The sequence below is a fragment of the Chelonoidis abingdonii genome, chromosome 4 (assembly GCF_003597395.2).
Source record: "Chelonoidis abingdonii isolate Lonesome George chromosome 4, CheloAbing_2.0, whole genome shotgun sequence".
NCBI lineage: Eukaryota > Metazoa > Chordata > Testudines > Testudinidae > Chelonoidis > Chelonoidis abingdonii.
Genome location: NC_133772.1, coordinates 119,741,487 through 119,766,790, shown reverse-complemented (window position 1 = coordinate 119,766,790; position 25,304 = coordinate 119,741,487). Strand labels below are relative to the sequence as shown.

The 25,304-nt window shown below is 42.9% G+C and overlaps 1 protein-coding gene across 1 annotated transcript in view; it reads left to right on the top strand.

The window, feature by feature from the left end:
* The first annotated feature begins 9,026 nt into the window (after positions 1 to 9,026).
* The window catches only part of KCNK10 (potassium two pore domain channel subfamily K member 10), a 109,681-nt gene continuing 93,403 nt past the window's right edge, over positions 9,027 to 25,304 (top strand). The window contains exon 1 of the mRNA XM_032774222.2: positions 9,027 to 9,107. Coding sequence (XP_032630113.1) covers positions 9,056 to 9,107 — 52 coding nt within the window. The 5' untranslated portion in view covers positions 9,027 to 9,055. The remainder of the gene's footprint in view (positions 9,108 to 25,304) is intronic.

Genomic DNA, 25,304 nt, shown 5'->3' with positions numbered 1-25,304 from the left:
CGATGACCGTGTGTGTCGGTCAGGATCCCCACTGATCGCGCTGTCAGTGTGTTTTGGTCGTGAGCCCCGGATCACTGTCAGTGTGTTTCGGGCCGGATCCCCACTGACTGCCACTAGCGGCGACAGCCGCTACTAGGGCCCCGGGCTGGAACGCAGAGGAGTGGGTGGGCCTGCGTTCCCCCTGCCACCCGTAACCAGGTGGCAGTCTCCACCTTCACCCCAAAGCTACCGTGTATTTGCTGCTCTACCCTGCCCTAAAGGGCCAGAGCCCCCTGACTGTGTGTTGCTCTGCCCCGCCCCAAAGGGCCGGAGCCTGTTGTACTGTGTTTGGTGCCCCGCCCGAACCAAGGGCGGGGCCACTATTGACTGTGCTGTGTCCCAGTCCGCTCCACAGGGACCGAACGCCCGGACCACGGACCCGAGTGACAGGACCCAGCGAGGACAGGACGAGGCCGGTGTGGCTCCCCTCCCCACAGGGAGGGTTGAGTCCCGGCTCCCCTCGTCACAAAGGTGTTTAAACTTTCACAGTCCAATATTAAATCAGATACAAAGGTTCAGTGTTTTTTACAGAGACCCTGGTTCTTTGGCAAACAACCAGAAGCTTTCATTCTTAAGTTGGAAGTTTATTGATCAAATACAAGAAATCAAAACAAGCACTTACACTGAAACTGAAATTGAGTGAGTATGCAAAGCAAACAATTAAAACCTATTAAAGTCTCTTGCCTTTAGGAGGCAAAATATCCATCTTTTATTTTCTTGAACAATCTTTGATGAGAAGGAAAAGGTTAACTTTACTCTCAGTTCTAATATGTGAGATGTATTCACTTCTGTTTTTAACAGGCACAAGGTGGAGGAGAGACAGGACAGAACAGGTGGGGAGAAATATGGCTTTGGTAGTGACCTTGGAACACTGGATGGCAGGTCAGTCACAGCCTGTTGCTTGGACCCAGGCTCATGGTCCAATCAGGGATATTGTTTGGTTGGGTCCTTTCTCCTCAGACAGGGTAGAGCTGAATGGGCTGTTTCATCTCGCTGTGGTAATGTGTGCAGTTGATTTTTTGGATCCATTGAAAAGCTGAGGGAGAGAGAGGATAGAAGGAAAAAATAGTGCGGCAGAAAGTTACACAAAAAGGAAGGGACACAGACCCAGATCTTATTGCAGTACTGCCAATTAGGTATCCCCACAGATGGGCTGAGGGCTGGATGTCATGATGATATGATGACTTTCAGACTCACAGGTGAAAACAAAGTTCCTTGACCAAGAACAAGGCCTGCTGGCCTTCCTCTTGGGAAGAAAATTCTTCAGATACACAAATGAAGACACCTGGTTGGCACCATCACTTCAGTGGAGCCTCCAGCTGTGGTCATGTGTGATCCTGCTTTGTTTCTGCTTTCCATCTGATCTGCTCCCTAAGTACAACTGTACTACCACACGATACCAGGATAGGTATGTTATCAACACAGTCTTTGAGTTACATCAGCAAAACCCTTTTGTTTAGATGAATGCATTCTTCACCATGTAACAGTCTGAGTTGGACTTTTGTTATCTTTTTTACATCAAGATTTGGTACAGATGACTAAATCATTTTTACAAACTTCCATACACCTTCCCACAGTTAGGCTCACAGCTGAATTAGGCCTTCTAGGCCCCAATTATCACAATGTTCCCTCCTTCTTCTCCATGCCAGGGACACTATATGTCCCTCATTACCTCCTCTGATATATGCTAGGTGTTTTGTCCCTTATGCCTCCCTCCTCCCATACCACAATTATCCACCCCCCCCCCTTGCCTATGCCAGGGATTTTCTGTGTCCTCCATTCCTCCTTTCCCCTTACTATGGTCTTCCATTCTTGCTTCCATTTTCCCTTGCTTCCCATGCTAGGGATTTCCCTTGTGACTAATCCCGTTTTAGCCTACCCATGTCTAGAGGGTCACACACTTCACTGTGTCTCTAGGTTGAGCTCACTGCACACACAGTGGTTCTTTGCATCCCTCCATTCCCTTCCATCCCCGTTTATTTCAGGTATATGTGTAAATACAAATAGTTAAGTTTGTGAAACTTGTAATTTGTTTAATGATTTCTATCTCTCTGGGAGATAAATCATTCTCGGTGTCAACACTTTAAACTCCATTGGGAGATGGGCAGAGTTGAGATGAGGGTGTTATGGCAGAAAAGTTGTCACCCGCTGGTTCTTTAATCTATAGACAATTAGAATCCTCGTTAAAAGCTGGGTCTGCTAATCAGATGCAAAGAGCTCTGTGTGTATCTGATTTTTTTCTGACATTCACATAAATCAGTAGTGTTCTGCCCATTTATGCATAGAACATTCCCCTAGTTGTTGGAATTGAACAGATACAGCATTAAAGAGTTATTATGTTACATCCAAACAGATGGACAAAAAGAGAGAAATGACCCCAAGTTTGAGTGTAGGGCTTTGCTTAAGGATTGGCCTGTCATGAGGCATGAATGTGCTTTTAACTGTCCAGGGTCCTGAAATACACCTAACATCTTTTCTTTATTTGACACATACTCTTCCATGACCCTGGCTTTTCCTTTCACATCACAGAAACATTCCTGAGGCATCACTAGAATTGAACCCCAAAATTCCAGAATTTTAGCCATCTACTAAACTATGGCACTACATATTGAGCTGGTAAGAAATCTTTTGGACGAAAATGACAAAAGGAAACAGAATAATGCTGTAAAGTCAGCTTGATTTTATTAATCTAGTTTGCTATTTTCTTTAACATACTTGACTTTGATCCAATGAGAACTCTTCAGTGATAGTTTTTACATGCTAAGAGCCAGATTCTTATCCCACAACACTGTGAATCAGGTGTAATTCCATTGAAATCAAGTTACACTAAGGTAAAACAGGTGTAAGTGGGATCAGAATCAGGCCCAATATCTAAGCTGCACAGTTTGTTGCAAGGAGACTCTTGTACAGTACAGAAACTTTCCTGAAAGAGCTTAATTGTTTACAGCAATCTAATTAGTTGAATTAATAATAATAATACTATTGTGTATCCAGTGCCAGATATATGCAGAGTGCATTACAGATTAAAAGACATAAAATGAGATTCTCTCTCCTGTCTGAGCCTCCTGTCTGCCATGTAAAGGGGCCTGGGGTGGTGTAATAAGGCTCTTAAAGCCCTGGATCTGGCCAAGGGAGACCCTCTCTAGCACTGAAGCTGAGGGTGAAGAAGACAACCACAGGCTGACTGTCAGGGACACCCTTATAAGTCCTGCTGTAGGGTGTGTGTGTCTGGGGTGAGGCATGTTAGGGGTCAGAGGGGGACGGAGTTGTAGTGCATAGTGTTATGGAGATTGTGTGGTACTGCTGCCCCTAGGCAGCTGGGGAAGGCTGTCATAGGCAGTGCTCTAGAGTTTGTTATGCCATGAGCTTCTCCAGCCCCTAGAGCAGCCTACAGATGCGAAGATGTTATGGTGGCTTAAAGCCACTTTAGCTCCCACTTCCCCTGGCCTGAGTCCTATGCTGCACCTCTTAGAGATACAGAACAGAATTTCAGCTAGAGTCTCTACTCTAAGCAATTTACATCTAGGGGCTCCATCCTGTAAACACATGCTACAGAGGGATAGTATTTTTTTGCCATGAGTAGCATCATTAATTTCAGTGGAACTACTCACAGCAATAAGCATTAACTTCTGAATGTAATGCTTGCTGGATCGACCCCTAAATGAATTAATTACACAACATAACACATAGCTGCTAAGAAGATGGGTACTGCAGGGAGATGAATAAGAATAAAGATGTGAGGTTACTCTTTATTGCACTGTATATAGTGGGTTTCATTCTCAGTTACTCTGATGCCCCTGTACACCACTGTGGCAGCATGAAAGGGCCTTTGAGTGGGTATAAATGGACCTCTTAGAATACCATGTACAGAGAGGGCTACTCAGCCAATTTAGAACTGGTGTAAGGGCTTTACACCAGACTTGCTCCAAATCCTCAGCATGAGGTGGGGGGTGGATCAGTGACATATCACAAGTGTGACCAGAGTGCACTTCACTGTGCTTATTCTCTGGCCAGAGTGTAAATTAAGGGTCCTGCAGCAGCTCTAATTTATACAAAGGCCCTGCATGGCCCCAAAATATGGGGAGAGCAAAAGTGGTTTAAAGCTGCCCTTCCCCCCAACTGCATCCCTGTAACTGAGAATCTGGTCTCTGACGTTAGGTCCCTTTCTCATTTTGTTTTGGTTAAGTTGGGATGTGTAAGAGAGAGAGATTTGAGGAGGAATTTGAAGAATGGGCAATATGAGGTCATGCCAGTTATGTGGGGAGCACAGAGTAAACTTTTTTTTAAATTTTTTTTCCTCTGTAGCAATGTCATGTGTCTCCTTTCCTCTTTTTCCATTTCAGGTTTTTATTTTTTAGTCATTTCATTTTGGATTTTCACAACATGAAACAGCTCAGTGGGATATCAGCAGAAGGTCTAGATGGATTATAGCTTTTCCATGACCAGAGAGAGCAGCTACAGCAAATGACACATGGAACACTCTTCTCAATCAGGGATACCAGATTTCAGAAGGCAATTTTATATTTAATGTTCATATTTGAAAAATGGGCAGATCATCTAATAGCAGTAGTATGATGTCTCAAAGACTGGTATGTATTTTAAATCTAATCATGTTTGGTTTTCTCAGTGCATCAAAGAAATGGCAGCATTTTATATATAAATCACCTGTTATTTCTGGCATCAATAAACTTTTATTTTTCTTCCCAAATTCACCCTTTCGGATCTAACTATGAATAAGCAATATTTATTCACCTGCACCACTGCAAATTTCCATATGTTATATCACAACACTGTCTAAATCACTCATACCATATGTTAATGGATAGTAAAATGACACTTAGCATTTTTTCCTCCTGTTAATACATTTTAAAAACAAACCTTGTTGCCCTTTGTCTTGGGATGGTAATGCCAACCCTGTAAGGCATTAAGTGTCAACTCCCACTGACTCTAATGGAGGTTAAGGGCACTCAGCATCTCTTCCTATTAGGCCTTAAATGAAAATACAGTTTTAAAACCAACTAACTTGTTGAGCTACTGCTGTGGGGCCCAATCCTAAATACTCTTATGGAAGTAGTAAGATGGATCCTGCACTTCTTGGAATTTTTAAAAGACAATGTAGGCAGTAAGCAGTACTAGGACTGCTGCATTTATAAGAGATGTAACAGCTTCAGGCACTATGCTTCAAGATACAAGCTTGCTCATTCCTTAGAAATCACTAAAGGGTGAAAAGTTTCATATTTGCATATGATGACTGTTAAGTTCCTATGCAACAGCTGCATAGGCTGTGATAGGTTATTTCATTGTGCTAAATTCATCCATGGTATAACCCCCTTAATTTTAGTGAAGTTACATCCAGGTATCAATTTGGTTCGCTCAGTACAAATCACAGTTCTGAAGCATTGAAATAATTGAGCAAGATTTGTCTGCTCATAACATGGTAACTAATTGCAAAGAAGTTATGACATCATGTGGTTCAGTATCTGATTGTATTTTTAAATGAACCTTATTGATTTACCACAAGTCTCTTAAACCATATGGCTGATAGCAAGACAAATGTTTTTACAGAGTTTGCAGATGCTGTTTGGGAAGTGCATTTACAACAGTGAGAGTCAGGAGACAGGAATGTGGTATTATAAAATTAGAATTTGTAAGATACTGTAAGTCAGAAATATATAGGCACTTCCCTGAGGTCAGTTTTACTAAAACGTGAATATGAACATATGAAAATCCCTCTTCATAAGATAACACTGACAATCAGGAGTTTGGTAATGGAGTACATGAAATGTTCACCTCTAGGCTACAGATTTAAATCCAGAGCCAGTTGGCAGCAATTGAAAGCAGTTGGTTTTCCAGTAGCCTCTGTGAAATGAGTTTGGTGATCTCGGTCCAGTTGTCAGAGACAGATGTCCACAGCACAGAATCCACCACAGCAACTGCTGGCAGTCATAACAGAAAGGTGAAGTAGTAAAGGGGCTATGGAGACTGAGATAGCTAAAGGTGGTACTTCTAGTTCACAGGTGTGGGAGTGAAGCTTTCTGGGTTGCTATCCATGCTTGTAACTGTTCTGTGGGGGAAATAAAGGCTTTAATCTCCAGGGGTGTCAAGATGGCATCGTTCATGAGTGCTAGGGAGTAAAAGGTAACAGCACAAAAATTCATTAAAAAACTTTTGCATGGCATCATTAGTCCTTTAGTGATGTGTGGACACTGGGTTTGGAATTCTTCTCAACAGCTTGCCTAAGCAAGGACATACCTGAATCATCAAAGGTTTCTTATTCATGGTCAAAGTCATTGTAACACGTTTGTACAGCACAGATGTAAACCCTAATCTGAGTTTTGTTTCCATTCAGTTTGCTGAAGTAATGTCAACAAGAATCCCAAAGCCTTTTCAGAATGCAGCGGGATTCACTTTCCCAGGAAATACTCCCTGCTTCTGGTGTCATCACTGCACTCATGTTAAAGTCAAGTCTGACTGAACTGGCTTATTATCATTCCCTATGTCTTTCCTCTCAGCAACCTCCTCTCCTCCTATTCAACACACCACAAACTGCAGGGGACTTGAGATTAGGGAAAAGGAAGGAAATCAATGGCCTAACTCCTAAAAAAAACTTGTGGTGCTATTTTAAACTAGTTTCTTAAAACTCATTTTAAGAAAAGTCTCATTTTAGGGGCTTTCCCTTCAAACAAAAAAAAGAAACTTAAAGAGGTGCCACACTATTGTTTTTTCTTTCTTCTTGTTCAGTGTTGGACAAAGAGTGGGGCATTTAGAAATGCTTCTGAAATTGATTTTAAAAAACAAAATTCAGGTTCTGTTACTAGCCAGAACTGCAGTTTGCAGGAGGAGAGAGTTTGGCTGCCCTACTCTTCATTAAACTTTGGTTTTCTACAACAAGGATTTCATGTTATCACTTACCCAGGTCTAACCCCAGGCCCAGTAACCAGGGCAGCTTCAGGAGGGCAGCCACAGAGGGGAATCGTTCAGCAACAGAGATGGGACTAAATGAACAATTTCCAGCTTGGCTCAGGTTTGAATTGGGAACCTCTCTCCTGACAATGGAGGGCATAGGTGCAGGAACTAAGGGTGCTGCCACACCCTCTGGCTTGAAGTGCTTTCCACCATCAGGATTTACAGTTTTTGGTTCAATAGCTGTCAGTACCCCCCTATACAGATTGTTCCTGTAACCCTGATGGAGGGAGTGAGGGTTCTGATCCAGCCCCTGGCACAGCCAGGCCCCTCATGACTGAAATCTACCATGCAGATCTAGATTGCTGAGACACCCATGCCCTGGAAGTTTGAAGGCTTCAGGAAGCCAGCTGGTCCCCTTCCCTATTCATCCCCATTTCTGTTCAGAGCATGACTGTTCCTTGCCAACAAAGGGTTGGTCTCCACTGTCAAAGAAAGGGGACAGCGCAGGGTTAACCTCGTACATGGAGGGACTCCGATCGTTTTCAACCCCTCTGTGGGAGAGTCTAACGCAAATATTGTGATTTTAGCTCAAGATCCATCCTCTCCTTCCTGGAGTTGAGTGGGGCCCACCAATTTTTGGCTGGATGTCAAAGGATTGTCTCCTGGAGCAGGGAGAGAGGAGGAAGGATGCAGATTTAGCACGCGAACAGCAGGTGTCTAGTAACTGCGACAGAAAATACAGCCCAAGCGTCCCCGTCTCCCCACCCCGGGGCCCCTCGGGGCGCTGAAGGGCAAAGGAACACACAGCTCCCATCGAGTTCTGCTCACCTCCTCCTCCCACGGGGCTACTCAAGAGCCAGCTGAACCTCACCGCCTGGCTCTGGCTTGAATTTGTCCGGTGCCAGCGCTTTGTAGGTATCTTAAAGGGGGCGCACAGGGGAAGGGTCCTGGATGATGGAATGTGCTCTGTCTTGTTGCCCCTGCTGTGAGGCTCCCACCTAGCACACTGTGTTGGAGGATGCACGATAAAGCCCACCCGTTTGCTGCAAGGACTCCCAACGCAGCTCTTGCTCCTGCCATGTGCTGCTGCTGCTGTTAGCTAGTCAAGCGTGTCTCCAGCTGCAAACTCCACCAAACAACACACTGCAGCCTCCTCCTCCTCCTCCAGGGAAAGAATCCAGTAAGTATTCACCGAGAGTCCTCCCCGCTCCACCTCGGAGCACCCTGCGATCAGTGCTCCTGGGCTCTCCTCACAAAGGGAGTCGATTTCCCTTTGCCTTGCTGGCTCCCGTTCCTACTCACCTAGCCCCTGCCCCAGCCGGGCAGAGAAGGAGCTCCCCAGAATTCCCACCAAAGCCCTAGCGCGCTCCCCTCCTCCTCCTGGCCGCAAGACGAGCAGCTGCTGCATTCAGATGGGCTGGGCTCCCCTACACTCCCTCGAGCCGTGCTGCTGCAGCTTCCAACATCAGCTGCATGACTTCTCTGTTTGCTACTGGTGCCCGGCGAGGAGCTGGACTGGTTCTTGGCGGTGCTGAGGCTGGAGGGAGTGGGAATGGGGACGGGGGTCTGTGTGTGTGCGCTTCTTTCTCACCAGACGCAGTAGCTAGGAAGGAACAAGGCTGGCTGGTTTTCCTTGCCACCCCCAGGTCTGCGTCTCACTAGCCTGTGATACACTCACGTGTGCACCAGTCAAATGTGTAATGCTGCAGTGGGCAGCCCACCACCACTACCGGAACAGCTGCAAACGGACTGGGCGAGCCAGCTGCTGAAGGACCCCGCGCGGGAGCGAACAACACCTAGGCTCTGACGCCCCATCTCAGTGCAGCCCCTGTATTTCCTCTTTCACTCAGAGCCCCTCTCACTTTATTCCCCCCTTCTCCAGTCTGGGTGTTTCCCTCCTCCACTTTACTCTCCAACCCTAAAACCTCCATTCCCTCTTTCCACCTTCCCTCTTGTATTTGTATGTTTCTTTGCTTGGCAACCACCGGTTTCCCTCAGTCGAACGGCGCGGACTGCCCATCATTTGAAATTAATTTGTTTGACTGCAGCACCGAGACAGGAAGGTTGGGAAATTTATTTAATTCCTTTCCCTCCCTGTGCAAAAGAAGCGATGAAATTTCCAATCGAGACTCCAAGGAAACAGGTGAACTGGGATCCTCAAGGTTAGTGTTCCTGACTTTATAATTCTTGCTGGTATTATTATTCCTCCTGCGTGTGGCTGGGAGGAAAGTGTTTGGCTCGGAATTGGAGTAGGTGCTTCTTTACAGCTTGCTCCCCATGTGCACTGCTCAGTCTCTCATTTAGTCTCACCGGTGTCTTGAAGCTCGGAAATGTTACTAGGGTCTGGGGGAAGGAGAAGCGAGAGAAATCTTTTTTTCCCCCGATGTGACCTATACCCCCTCTCTCCCTCCCCCCAGTATTTTAGTATTTCCATTGCAAACTAGTCTGGGATGGCTGGGTTCACCGCATTGGTGCATTGTTTGTTTTGTTTTATGCGTGGCTCCTTTGTTGTTTCTGGTGATCATTGTCTCTAGTACATGGGTGGCGTATAGGGTGGACACAGAGGTGACGTCTGGCTTTGGTGTCCTCGGTGGAGAATGTCTCTTGGCAGGCAGCTGGGGGTAAAAGGCTACTGCAATATGCCCTATAGAGTGGGCAGCAGGAAAGGCATGTTAAATAATGGGGCCCAGAGGGACTTTTCTATGCCTGAATCCATCCTATTAACAATCGATCAGCAGAAGCTGGTAGATTGATTAACTCTACACTTAGTTTTTCAGCGTGTTGGTGTGGTGGGGGGTGGGGAATATGTCTACGCCAGTGCGGTGGTTTGCTGTAAAACGATCCAAGTTGTGTGTGTGGGTTTCTTTTTAAATACTTTCAGCGCCCGAGGCGCTTAGTATACGATCTATTGGCTAAGTGACTGAAACGGTCCTAATCATTAGCATACTGACGTCCAATCTCTCTATAAATGATCACTAGAGGATCTGAACAAGTTGAAGCCTTAAATCCAGGTTTGCAGTCAGTAGCTGTTTAATAGCGCTCAGAGGAACTCTGAAAGGATGGCATAGACTTGGATTATTGGTCTTTCTTCGGCGGGTCTGGTTTTGATTCTCTGCCACCCTACCCTGCTTAGCTACAAAATGGGACATTCAAAACATTTCTCCTAGTTCAGACCAACCAAAATGAGATCAATATCCTCAGGCTGAAAAGTGATGTAGTTTCTGAATAATAGAACATTAAGCTTTAGTTTAAGCACTGTTACCTGCTTAATATGGTGAAAGCTGAAATAAACACATAAAAACCCACCCTGTGGTTCACAACAGGAATGTGAGCATCAGTATCTCTTAAAATATTTTATCTCAATAAGTCCGTGTTTATATGGCATCAGGTGTTCTGAAAGGCAGAATTTGGCAGCATAAGCACTTGTAGAACGAGTGTAACAGCATCTTTGGTTGTTGTTTATTTGCTGCTGTCTCCTTTTTTTGAATTTGATCTCACTGGAAATTGCACCAAAAACCTGAAAAAAAATCAACAAAAAAATCACACATGAAATTGTGGAACGGTGCTATTATGATGGCACCCTGTATACAGCTCCATTATCTGGCAGTCAGCTCTGGGGGCATGGGTCTTTCCAACAAGGAGTTGGTCACAACTCACCACTTGCATCCAAACTCTGTTTGCCAAATCGGGTGAACACCAGTCAGCACAGACAATGTGTTTCTTCCCTCCTGAGTTGAATCCCTAGTAAGGACTGCAGGACTGGGCCTATTATTTCCCCCAACTGTACAAACATCAGTCAGGCCTCAAGGATGCTGATGTATAACAAGGAAGTAAGCAAAAAAGGCATGTTAATTTACAGCTTTATGACAAACACAGGAAATAGATAAATGTTAGCCCCCTGAAGGATAATATTAGTAGGGGAAAACTTCTTGGCTCCAATCCTGTAACCTTTACATGAGTACTCCCATAACATGCACTCTGTTGAATAGTCCCTTTGAAGAACTAATCATGTGAATAAAGGATGCAAGTCTGAGTCCATAGGGTTCAATTTTGAAAAGAAGATAAAATAAAAACTGCCCATACAAAAGCTCTAGGTACCCTAAACTATGATATGGTAAACTATGAGACTAAACTATCTGTTTGATCTTGTATTTAGCTGTGACACTCTGGGTACCTTTCCCAAACCTGAAGAAGAGCTTTGTGTAAACTCATAAGCTTGTCTCTCTCACCAACAGAAGTTGGCCCAATAAGAGAGATCACCACACCCACTCAGTCACAGATAGATGCTACCCATTTGGTGATCTGCATGCATATATATGCAAAAGAAAGGCAAGTCTTTGACTACCATAATGTTTGTGGAGTTAAAGATAGCACTTTTTAGGATATGTCTACACAGCATCTGGGGGCATGCTTCCCAGCTTGGGTAGACAGACATGCGCTAGCTTTGCTTGAGCGAGGGCACTAAAAATAGCAGTGTGGCCGTGGCAGCATGGGCAGTAATTCTGGCTAGTTATGGGACCTGCCTGACCTGCCGGGTACATACTCAGGTGGCTAGCTTGAGATGCCCCTGCAGCCACAATGCTATTTTTAGCACGTCTGTCTACTTACACTGGGAAGCACATTCCCAGCTGCGGTGTAAACATACTTTAAAGATCCACATGTGAAAATCTGTCAATAAGAAGGCTGTGAAAGGGATTAAGAGATCTTAACTATTAAAACAGGTGATTGGTGTTCCATCAGTAAATAGCTTCATATATCTAGCTGCATTTAAATGCATGTCAGTACAATATGCCTTGTTCTGGTTGTCAGACACATAACCCATTGGGACCACAGTTTTGTCTAGCATGAATTTAACCAGAATATTGTACTCACTTGGGGTTAGATCCACAAAGCGATTTAGGCATCACAACACCTAACTTTTATGTGCCTGCTGCCCAATTAAATCCTCAGCCTTGAGCTGGGTGCCCAGGCTCCTGTATGATGCATGAAGAGGGTTATATGCTCAAAATGGGATTTCCTGAAGCCAGGAGCCTAAATTAGCCAATAGGAGATGGCATGGAGAGTAGTTTAGGCACCAATCTCCACTCAGCATTCACAGCTTTGAACCCTGTCCTGGAGTTAAGTGCCAAAACCAGGTCTGTCTTTTCTCATTAGAAATCAGAGAGAGTGAGCTCCCATTACAGCCATCAGCCCAGTGGCCAGGGAGCTCATCTGGGATATGAGAGCTCTGCTTTCAGATCCCTGCTCAGCTTCATTTGGAGCAGGGGCTTGAACTTGGGTCTCCCACATTCCAGGTGAGTGCCCAATCTCTTGCTAGCTCAATGAATATTTAATTAGTTATATGAAGTGGAACCATTTCAATAGAAGAGACTGAGAGACCCACCCCAGAATACTCAATAGCATAGGGAGGACTTGGGCAATCACATTAGAGATGGGGACACTGGGTTCAAGACCCTGCTCCAGTCAGGCAGAGGGGGGAACTTGAAACAGATCTCCCACATCCCAGGTGAGTACTATGACCTCTAGGGTATTATTCCTGATTTGTGTGCCCACTGACATCTTTTGTATGAGGCCTGATCCAGTAGGCATGCTTAGAGAACACCTGCCAGATTGGGCCCCACAGATGAGATCAGCGGCGAGGGATCGAGAAGGAATGCGTAGACTGAGATTTCCACCAGGGTTTAGTTGTGAGACCAGGCACCAAGTGGCTTGGCAGCATCAGGATTTAAGCAGTTTCACACATGCCTACCTACAGAAACTGAGGCATTTAGGGAATTTAGGCACCCACAGCATTAGGTGGCAGCTGTGCAGGGATTCTGAGGATCTCAGTGGTGCCTAAATGTTTTAGAGGCCAAAAGTGGCAAGCAGGTACATAAATACCTTTATAGCTGTACAATATCTGAAGTACACCCATTTATGTTTCTTTGCTAGCAAGCCAGCAATTGGAAGATGTAACGTGCTATAATGTGGGTGATGAGCATTATATTTACAAACATACAGTTATTCTCAAAATAATTTTGTAACAAATGATCCCAGATGATGTTTTCCAGAAATGACATATATCTTCCAAAGGCCAAAGATCTTGTAATGGAGGATTGCATGAATCAGGGGACTGTTGGGGATGCTGGTTTGAATCCAGGTCAAGATATTAATGACTTAAATGAATTAGTGTTCAGATACCACAGCACTGGTTGCACTGCAAATATTTAGATAGGTAAATAAATTACCATCTAATGGCTCTTTTTTGGGCTTATATGAAATTGGTGTTCTCAGTCCACACAACAAACACCCCTGGCCCCAAACCAATGTACCATGAAAAGACTGTCTGAAAGGGTATACAGGGTATACAGGTGGAAATTGATGGAAGAGAAAGCAGGTGTTTAGCAGACAGCAAATGGGAGGCTGTTCAGTTTCTCAGCCATAAGTCCAAGGAAGGAATGGATCATGGAAACTGAATCAGACATTTGCTCCTCCAGGTGATACTTCCAGGGGAGGGTTGCTACATAATGGTAGTACGGTGCGGGATATTTGTGCTGTCACTGCCCAGGCTGCACCTTCATGCCTCTGTCTGGCTTTTAACATTTTGGCCCCAGTAATCACTTAAGTTCTGGGAATGGCCCTTTTGTTGCTTTGAGGAACTCCGTCCAGCATTCCAGGATTTAAATAGCCTGGCACTTGTAGGGAGCCTTAAAATTCACAGTAATGAACATATCAGACACCTTCATGAACACTATTTGCTGGGGAAGAATCAACATGGCTTTTGTAAAGGGAAATATTAGAATCCTTTGAGGAGGTCAACAAACATGGACAAGGGTGATCCAGTGAATATAGTGTACTTGGACTTTCAGAAAGCCTTTGACAGGTCCTTCGCCACAGGCTCTTAAGCAAAACAAGCAGTCATGGAATAAGAGGGAAGGTCTTCTCATGGATCAGTAACTGGTTAAAAGATAGGAAGAAAAGGGTAGGAAGAAATGGTTAGATTTTACAATGGGGAGAAGTAAATAGCGGAGTCCTCCAGGGGTCTGTACTGGGACCAGTGCTGTTCAACATATTCATAAATCATCTGGAAAAAGAAGTAAACACTGAGGTGGCAGATGATACAAAACTACTGAAGAGAGTGAAGTCCCAGGCAGACTGTGAAGAGCTGCAAAAGGATCTCTCAGAACTGTGACTGGGCAACAAAATGGCCAATGAAATTAAATGTTGATAAATGCAAAGCAATGCGCACTGGAAAACACAATTCCAATTATATTTACAAAATGATGGAGTTTAAATTAGCTGTTACCACTCGAGAGATCTTGAAGTCATTGTGGATAGTTCATTGAAAACATCTGCTCAACATGCAGCAGCAGTCAAAAAAGCTAACACAATGTTAGGAACCATTAGAAAATGGATAGATAATACAACACTAAATATAATAATATCACTATAAAAATCCATGGTACGCCCACACTATGAACATTGCATGTAGTTCTTGTCATCCCATCTCAAAAAGGATAGATTAGAACTGGAAAAAGTACAAAGTAGGGTAACAAAAATGAGTAGGGGTATGGAACAGCTTCCATATGAGGGGAGAGGAAAAAGACTGGGACTTTTCAGCTTGGAAAAAAGGATGACTAACAGGGGATATGATAGAGGTCTATAAGATCATGAATGGTGTGGCAAAAGCAAATAAGGAAGAGTGATTTACTCCATATAACATGAGAACCTGTGGTCACGCAATTACATTAATAGGCAGCAGGTTTAAAACAGACAAAAGGAAGTACTTCTTCACACAATGCATAGTCAACCTGTGGAACTTGTTGACAGGGGATGTTGTGGAGGCCAAAACTATGACAGGGTTCAAAAAAGAATTAGATAAATTCATGGAAGATAGATCCCTCAATGGTGATTAACAAAAATGGTCAGGGATGCAACCCCATGCCCTGGGTTTCCTTAAATCTTGGACTACCACATGCCGGGATTGGACAACAGGGGATGGATCACTTGATAATTGCTCTGTTCTGTTAATTTCCTCTGAAGCATCTGGTCACTGTCAGAAGACAGGATACCGGGCTAGATGGACCATTGGTCTGACCCAGTATGGCTGTTCTTGCTATAAAATAAGGAAACATAAATCATGTGAAGAATGAATTAAAAAAAGTAGGTACTTCAGGATTGGGCCCTTAGTGTCAGTGAGAATTTGGCCCACTGACTTCAGCAGGAACTTGGCTCTTCTAACTATTTGGCTTCACTTTTTTTTTTTTTAAATTATTCATCTTGGCTTTGTAAAACATCTGTTACCTATTACTGATAGTACTTGATTGATTACCACATGCTGCTCTCATTTTGGGCAATCAAGGGCCTGATCCAATGCTCACTGAAATCAGTGGCAAGTCAGGTGATGGGTCTCACACCACACACATGTAAATGTCTTAGACCATCAAGTTGCACATCTAGCTAGCTTTTGCAGATACTTATCCTTATAGTTGCGATTCTCATCTTCCCTCCCCCATTCCTCCTGTTTGTTACACGTACTTGTTGTACCTTTTTTAAGTTAGATTGTAAACTCCTATTTTAACAAGAGACTGTATTTTCCATATACATTTTTCAAAAGAGCAACACAACAGGTTTCTGATCCCATTGAGTGCTACCTCAACAAAATTATTATTATTAATAATTAACAGACACTGCAAGGCAATGTCTGTTTAAAACAAGTTTCCATTGGAATAACTGAAAAAAAATATTTCCATAGGAACATTTGTATTGATTTAGATCTGGTAAAAGACAGTTTTGTTAACCAAATCTAAAACAGGAACCAAATTTGACTTGTCAGTGCTCCTTTCAGGTATCAATTTTAATGCTCCAAAGTAATTTTCCTCTAAGCACAGAGGATCCCCCCTTTTCCTCACCTTCTAAGGGGGGAATGTCCTTCAGGCTGAAGAGGGCTGGATGTAACTCCTTTCAAAACCCACCCCAAACACATCCCTGAATTGCTGATACCCTGCAGAGTGATGCAAGGTTCTCTGCCCCCTCCAGGGGAAGCATGTGTTTCCTATGTGATGCTTCTTGTAGTCAGAAGGCCAAGCTCAATCTTGACCATGGAGCTGGTAGCACATTGTGCAGTCATTAGACTGCCCAGCTTCCTTTGCACAGAGAAATATAGTGAAACTATAATATACATTCAAATGACAGGGATTGTAAAAGCCCTTTGAAATGGCCATGGCTACACTGGCGCTTTACAGCGCTGCAACTTTCGCGCTCAGGGGTGTGAAAAAAACACCCCCCTGAGCGCTGCAACATACAGCGCTGTAAAGCCTCAGAGTAAACAGTGCCACAGTGCTGGGAGCGCGGCTCCCAGTGCTGCAAGCTACACCCATAGAGGATGTGGAGTACGTGCAGCGCTGGGAGCTCTCCCAGTGCTGGCGCTGCGACCAAACTCGCACTTCAAAGCGCTGCAGTGCTTTGAAGTTGCAAGTGTAGCCATACCATCAGGTTATATGTGCAGTTCCAATGCAACTTTTTGGCATGCTGAATCCACTGAAGCTATAGTGTAACTCCTTGGGTTCTCTCACAAATGTAATTTTTGTGTAAGAGTAGTTCATGTAGTTGGGAGACTACAACTCAGTAATAAATCAAGAAGCCGAGTGATCTCTATAGAGATTAGAGCAGTGAACTCATGAAGCACTGTATTAGTCTTACTGTGGAGTTACAGACAGTCCCCTGGGGCATTCCAGTCTGTCTGGCCACTGAGGCAAGCTGGAATTAGTGCTAAATGGTCACTTATGCCAAAGATCACAAAATATTCAGGTTGCTTCCAGTCACAAGAGACCATTCACTTATCCCAGATCAATTTGTACCTTAGGTCTAACACCAAAGACAACTCTGGTAGCCAATCCTATAGTATACTAACCAAAGGCTTATTAACTAGGAAAAAAAGAGTTTTTTGCAGGTTAAAGCAGGCAACATATACACACAAATGAGTTACAGTCTATGATTCCAAAAGGTGACAGAGATGTAGTAATCTTTCGGCACCAAATGTCTTTTATATGGTCCAGGATTGACCCTAGGGATCTCTGTTTTTGTTTCCTAGCTCCAGCTCTGTGAGATCACAGACAACAAAGAGATGAAGAATTTTCATGCAGCTATCTTTATTGCCTTCTTCCAGAATTCAAGTTGATGAGACAAGCTTCTTTTCATATTGCACCTTTACGGGTGTGAGAGGGCCATGAGCCCAGTCTTTGTGTCATAGTGCTTTACAATGGCTCATTTAGTTTTCATAGTCCTCCTTGATGGGTAGCAGAAACACTCCTCCTGCTTGAGTTCGTAAGTTCAGAGGAGGCATTTCTACAGTTGTAAAATAAAACTTACATATTATAACATGGACTACAGGTGTTACAAGTAAGGTGGTGAAGTTTTAAGCAAACTACTTTTACAATGAAGCTGCATAGAATGCAGAGGTTCAGTTCTGCCCTTTGAAGAAAGTGTCTCAAAAGAGGAGGCTGATGATGGGTACAGTCCTATTTGCCTTGCTCATGTGAACAAGTTCATTAAATTCAATGGCACAACTTGTATTAGTAAGGGAAATAGGATTAACGGTAGAAGACATTACAATTTATGCTGTAAATACAGTTTTTTCTTGTTGCAGCTGAATATGTATGCACATCTGGCTTTGAGTGGGTTTTTCTTATCTGTGCTTGTGTCAAACACAGCCAGTGTTCAGTCTACAGCTGTGATCCCATTACCTTGGTTTACATATGTTTGGTTTTCCATGAGCTTCTTTTTGGGTGTTTAGTACTCCATGATAGTATTTGCCATTTCTTCTGAAGACATAATAGAAGCCAGCACACTAACTGCCTGTAATATGCATTAGGAGAGAGAGAAAAAATTGTTGACTATAACTTCAGAGTCAAACAGCAGATCCAGCATCTGAATGAGCAGGAAGTTCTAGATAGACAGATATAACAAGCACATGACCACTTAGGGCTTCCCTATTGTTACTGTGCTATATATCCTGGCCATTCAGAATATCCTGATGCTAGTAGGGCTAGAACTCTTATAGGTTCAGGGTACAATCCAGACCAGTAAGGGCTTGTGTCCCTTCTTGTCCTGCAACCCTGGGTGCCTTGCAATGCTTTGCTGCTGGAGCACCCAGGCTGGACACTCACAACCAGCCTACAAGCATACAGGTCACACCCTGAAGTGTCTGTGTGCTAGACAGCCCTGGTTCAGCAGCTCTGACCCAAATAACCTGCCTGTGGCCCCACAGCAGCTTCCACCAGCCTTGGTTACAACCACCAAGGTGACCTCAACACACACACACTCCCAAATTTCCCCAAAATCAAGTGTTCTCCAATGCATAGCCTTCTCCTGGACTGGCTTGTTTATTCTGTTAAAGACACAAAAGCACATCAATTTATTAACTGAATCCTTCCATTTAAACACAGCACTGAGCTGGTTCACCTAACCTGTGAGGAAGGCAACATGGAGTCTGGTGGTGAAGGAGCTCTGTGCTCTTTCTTCTCCCACTTGTTAGCTTAATAGCTTTGTTTACCTACTATATAAAAAAATGGACCTTCATTGACTTTGCCTGAAGACCAAGCTGGTCAGGGAATCAAATATACATTCCTTTGTCTAGGGCAGACCTGTTTACAAACACCCCCCAACATACCTGGTTTAAACACTCTTTAGTAGTAATTTCAGCATATATCCATGACTCTTACTACATAACATACATACATCACACAAGAATAATATTGATCAGTGAGTTATTAGTTTTTAAATTATACCTCACGAGGCACATTGCAATAGTGTTGAACACAGGAGTGCTTAGAGTCACAGACTTAGATCCTCCTGCTCTAGAAATTCATGATGCTAGTGCCTGAGCTAAGGGAAAATTGCTGTCAGCATCACAGAATTGAACCCATGACACCTAGTTGAACAGTTTTGGATCTAACCAGAAGAGGGCAGTTGGGCATATACAGCTTATTATTTGCATTACAAATATTTGCCTCTTTTTTCTTGTAGTGGTTGTGGTGGTTGTAATCACAGCAGATAACCCAACACTGTATTATACTTGATCAATGTGGATTGCAGAATTCCTGGAAGACGTGCATTTTATGGAGGGAGCTGAGGGAGGAGAGAGTTACACAGGGAAGAGGCTATTGCAAATATAGAGGACTATGTGAGCAAAGGTGCAAAAGCAATAGTGAGGAGAGAGGATGAAAGGAGCAGTAAAGTGATAGGATTAGAAGATATTTAGGAAACAAATGAGGGAGAATGAGGAAGTGACAGCAGTGATACATGTGGAGGCAAGATTACATAGGGCCTTGCAGATGAGGAGCTTGAATGTGATGTGGTAACAGACAGGAAGCCAAAAAAGGAGTTGAAAGAGAGGTTGATGAGATTGATCAGCAGGAGAAGAAGATAACAGTATCAGCACCTTTTAGGATAGGCTGGAGGAGGAAGTAATGGGCAGACCAGAGAGGAGAAAACAACAGTAATGAAGTGGAGAGGTGACCAAGGCTTGGTCAGGGTCCATTTTCACAATGGGGATAGTGAGGAAAGGGTTAATGTTAGTTAAAATGAAGAGGAAAAATAGGACTTAATCACAGACTGGATACTAGGGAAAATAGGAATCAAAAGTGACTCTGGGGCTGTGAGCCTAGGAGACACGGAGAACAGTGGAATTGTCCATAGGGATTACCATGTAAATGAAGAATATTATCCTTAATTTTTGCCACATGTAGATGAGAGTAATCCATTAATTGGCATTTGGACTGAAAGTCCCCCAGACAATGTTACAAATCCATACAATGCCATCGCTGAGTGCTGAAGTTAGCTTTTGGGTCTCTGCTGTAGATGAAAGATATGTAAAATCACATGTAGAGAGGCAGCTCTTGATTCACTGAGAATCTGAGGAAGTTTGTGTGTTTATTCTAGTCAGTGTGTGGGATGTTGTAGCTGGGCAGTTACCCCACTCCTGAGATAAAAGGAGTGAGAGCAGCTGAAGGAGGGTGGCTGAGTAGCTGGACACAGCTGGGCCTGATAAGGGCTGGGAGTCGGGAGCTGTGAGAGTCTCACTCTAGCCTTGGAGTGGGAGGGACTTAGCTGTCTGGGAGCACAGGGCATCTGAAACAGAGCAGTGCTGGGGAAGGGTAGGCAGAGTTCGGGAGCTCTGGCCTGGTAAGTCCTCAGGCTGAGGCCTTGCTGAAAGCCAAAGGAGATACTGGGGCTGCAGAGAGACAGCTGGGCCTAGAAGGGCAGCAGGTTCAACCCCCTTGCCAATGATGAGTGGCCACTACAGACTGCAGTTTACCCCCAATGAAAGGGGGCTAGATGATGAATGGCAATAGCCCCTAAGGAAAGGTGGGCATAGGGGGAGGGGGTTCCCTTGGGAGGGGAGACCCAGAGTGTGGGGGTGCTGCTGTGGGGCAGCACCCCAAGATAAGAGGGCACCGGGGTCTGGGAGGGATGCTGGGCCTGTGGCAGTTGAGACACTGGCCAGCAGGGGGTATTCTGAGGTGGAGGAGCTAATTCCTGAGGGAACCAGCAGGAGGTGCCACACCAGTGAGTCAGAGACCTCTTACAGATGTATTGTGCTGATGAAGTGTCCAACTATGCTAGCTTAAAGCAGAAGTATGCAAATACTTGACAATATGACTTTAGAGCTCAGTCCAGCTCCTGATCAGATCAATAGTTGTTACCATTTTCTCAACGGGAGCAGCATTGGTCCCTCATTCTGCATACCATCAAAATTGCAGATTACAAACTGCCCTCAAATGCTTTAAATAATAAAGAGTTGCCTGGTGTAAATGACAGAAAATAAAGGTTCACAACATTATATGTGAATAAAATACTGAGTTGTAAGACCAATAACAGAGAGAGAAATTAAGAGGCTTAAGTGAGAGAGACAGACACATTACAGAGTTTAGTTTAGTAGGACCTTTAAACCTTTATTTTGTAAAAATCTCAATGAAATGGGAAAAACCAAAACAGACTATATGCATTGAGTAATATTTGAAATTTTCATGGGGGTTTGATGAACAAATGTATTGATACAGCAAACAATAAGATTTAAAATCACAACTTTTGGCAACTTTTTCACTGGATTGTCTCATTGTTCTTTGTATCCCTTTTGCAAGAAATTTAACATGCTTGTCTTGGGACCTGGCCTTTGTCTACCTTGTTACTCCTCACTGCTAGTATTTGTCTAGAGTGTATGTTATAACATATTAACCGTAATGGAACATGTGTGTCAAGGCCAAGCCACTGAATTTGATAACAAATCTGCTGTGGTGCAAAAGCCGTCAGTCACTCCCAGGAAACAACACAAACTAAGTGAGCTCAGCCCTTGATAAATACTGCTGTACCTATGAGACAGTTCCATAAGTTAGGAATGTGGTGTCTAGGAGTTCAAATTAGGGATGTCAAGTGATTTAAAAAATTGTGATTAATTGCACTGTTAAACAATAATAGAATACCATTTATTTAAATATTTTTGGAAGTTTTCTACATTTTCAAATTGTCAAGGTTCCTTCCCCACTCTGAACTTTAGGGTACAGATGTGGGGACCTGCATGGACACTTCTAAGCTTAATTACAAGCTTAGATCTGGTAACTCTGCCACCATCCAGAATTTCAGCGTCTGGAGCACTCCCTGTCTCCCTAAAACTTTCCCCTCCCTGGGTTGCCTTGAGGGACTTCACCAATTCCCTGGTGAACACAGATCCAAACCCCTTGGATCTTAAAACAAGGAGAAATTAACCATCCTGCCTCCTTTCCCCCCACCAATCCCTGGTGAGTCCAGATCCAATCCCTTTGGATCAAAAAAAAAAAAAAAGGGGAAAAATCAATCAGTATTAAAGAAAAAAGGCTTTTTAATTAAAGAAAAGAAAGTGAAGAAAACCCTCTGGGAGAGATTAGCATACCAGCTTACTCTCACAGACAACAGATTCAAAACACAGAGGATTGTTCCCTGGGCACAAATTTAGTTACACAAATCAAAATACTTAAATACCCAATTTTTGTAATTCCCTATGGTACCAAGACAAGTTACAAAAGAAAATAAACTAACCTATTTATCCCTTTCTAAAACTTACTACTCTGATAAGAGGTTGGTTCCTGATCTTTTCACTCTGGCTGAAACTGAAACTCTCAACAAGGAAAACTTCCCTCCTTCCTTTTAAACATCCATTGGTTCCTCTGGTCAGGTGTTAGCTAGGCTAGTGAACTTTTAACCCTTTACAGGTAAAAAGAGCATTAACCCTTAACCATCTGTTTATGACACAAAATAATTGATTTCAATTACCATGCAGAATACAAAGTGTCCAGTGCCCACTTTATATTTTTGTTATGAATATTTGCACTGTAAGAAACAGTATTTCTTTTGTTTATATTTTTCAATTCACTCACACAAGTCTACTCAGTCCTATTTCTTGTTCAGCCAATTGCTCAGGCAAACAAGTTTGTTTACATTTGCAAGAGGTAATGTTGCCCGCTTCTTTTCACATGTCACCTGAAAGTGAGAACGGGTTTTGCTGGCAACCATTTAGCCTGTGTCACAGAATTTACATGCCAGATTCATATGTCCCTTCGTGCTTCAACCACCATTCAGAGAACATGATCCATGCTGATGGTGGATTCTGCTGATAACAATCCAAAGGCAGTGCGGGACCGACACATGTTTCATTTTCATCATCTGAGTCAGATGCCACCAGCAGAAGGTTGATTTTCTTTTTGGTGGTTCGGGTTCTGTAGTTTCTGCATTGGAGTGTTACTCTTTTAAGATTTCTGAAAGCATGCTCCACACCTCATCCCTCTCAGATTTTGGAAGGCACTTCAGATTCTTAAACATCAGGTCAAGTGCTCTAAAGATAGTTACAAATCTCACATTGGTCTCTGCGTTTTGTCAAATATGCAGTGAAAGTGTTCTTAAAACTAACGTGCTGAGTCACCATCTGAGACTACTATAACATGAAATATATGGCAGAATGTGGGTAAAACAGAACCAGAGACATACAAATCCCCCCAAGGAGTTCAGCAGCAAATTTTATTAACATATTATTTTTGTAATGAGCATCATCAGCATGGAAGCATGTCCGCAGGAATGGTGGCCGAAGCATGAAGGGGCACACGAATGTTTAGCATATCTGGCGCATAAATACCTTGCCATGCTGGCTACAAAAATCCCTTGCAAATGCCTATTCTTACTTTCTAGTGACATTGTAAATAAGAAGTGGGCAGCATTATCTCTGTAAATGTAAACAAACTTGTTTCTCTTAGCGATTGGCTGAACAAGAAGTAGGACTGAGTGGACTATAGGCTCTAAAGCTTTATCTTGTCTTGTTTTTGAGAGCAGTTGTGTAACAAAAAAATCTACATTTGTAAATTACACTTTCATGATAAAGAGATTCCACTACAGTACTTGTATGAGGTGAATTGCTAAATACTATTTCTTTTGTTTATCATTTTTACAGTGCAAATATTTGTAATAAAAATAATATAAAGTGAGCATTGCACACTTTGTGTTCTATGTTATAGCTGAAATCAATATATTTGAAAAATGTAGAAAAACAATCAAAAAATATTTAATAAATTTCAATTGGTATTCTATTGTTTAACCATGCAATTAAAACTGATTTCTTGCAATTAATTTTTTAAATTGTGATTAATTTGAGTTAATCACGTGAGTTAACTGTGATTAATCAACAGCCCTAGTTCAAATCTCACTGCTTTTAACTGATGTTCAATTAATTTACTACCTTTGTTATTCATGAATATCATGACCGCAACCTCAGCAGTGTTAAGGCAGAAAAAATTCCCAAATGCCTGGAATGCAAGCTGGTCAGATGTGCTGATCTGTTGCAATAACTAATAACAAAGGATACAAAGTGACTGTCAAGATCTTGCATGAGAGTGCAAGTTTGATGAAGCTGGGGTATCTATTGCTTTTGGGTAGCTGTTGGAGATGGATGTGAAAACCTTCTAGAGAGTTGGGAGTGTGTTACTAATATCCTTATAGCCATATGAAGATGGAAAGAAATGCACAAGTCTTTCCCCTTAACTTATTTCCATTCCTTTGAGGGCTTGGGTGGATGGAGAGTGTCCTGCCACAATCTTAACTGCCACTAATAAGTATAGTTTTTGTTTGGTAATTTTATAGAGATAGTTCTGAGCCTCAAATTTCAGGTCCATATATGATATTGGCCAGTTTGGAGCTTTTTGTATTTGGGGTTTTGGTTTAGCCCTTTCTAGAGAGCCAGACTTTCTTAGTGTTTAACAGTGTTTAGATGAGGAGTTTGGGTCTGGGTATATTGCTTATGTTTTAAGAGAAGATTTGAAAAGAGATGGAGACCTAAAGAGGAGAGACACAGGGAGGCTGCTCTAAGTGGTAAGAGCTACAAAGGAAAGAGGCATTTGCTAACATTACCTAAAAGGTCTGAGGGGACAGGGCCTGATGTTACATGAGCAGTGGATGTGGAAAGAACAGTATAGATAGTGGATGAAATGAGTCCATGGATACTTTGAAAAACAACGTAGGCACAGAGACAGAACTGTTGCCAATAACTAAAACCTTCCCTTTTCAGTTAAGCTATGCTCCATATTTATGATCTCAGAGCACAGGCCTGTAAGAAATAAGCATCTAACCTAATGCATATTTGGAAAAACTGCAGTATCTGTATGGTGGCTACTAGATCCCCAGATTTAATATATTATTGGCTTTTTGGTGCCATGTCAGTATATGACTGAAAGCAGAGACTTAAAGGATAAGGAATGCGATATAAATATCTCCTTACAATCAATCACATTTTGTCTAGGCAGGCTATAGTTAAAAATAATTGTAAATATTTTGATGGGACTATTGCAAAATGTCCAAATTTAATGAAGCAAAATATCATCTTAGACAATGATCATATTCCTCCTGGGAGAGAAATATGTAGATATTGTCTTCTGCTTATTCCTCATACTGCCCTGAAATGTATGTGGGGTGAATGATCTTTCAATTCCTGCATGGTTATGTCTGCCTGAGAGCCACTAGACTGTTGGTGACCAGCTGCAAATTGTTTTGTGTTTGCTGAAGGCAATGGACAATGTAATCAACAAAAAAAGTAATAAGAACTATCTTCCTGAAAAACATCCTATTGAGAAGCAATTTGGGATATATTAGCAACACTGTACCAGCAGGTCAGCTTAGTTTTTTTAAACATGATGTTTTGAATACCTACACTTGCTGGTTCCGTGTGTTCATATCCCAGCAGGATTAACTCAGCTGTTCTTTCTGATGAGGATAAATTGGAGTACCCTGCATGGGGTTCTTTGGAATAAGACTTTAAAAGAGATATTCTGTCTGCTCTGTGGAGACTCTAAAGAGCCATGGCA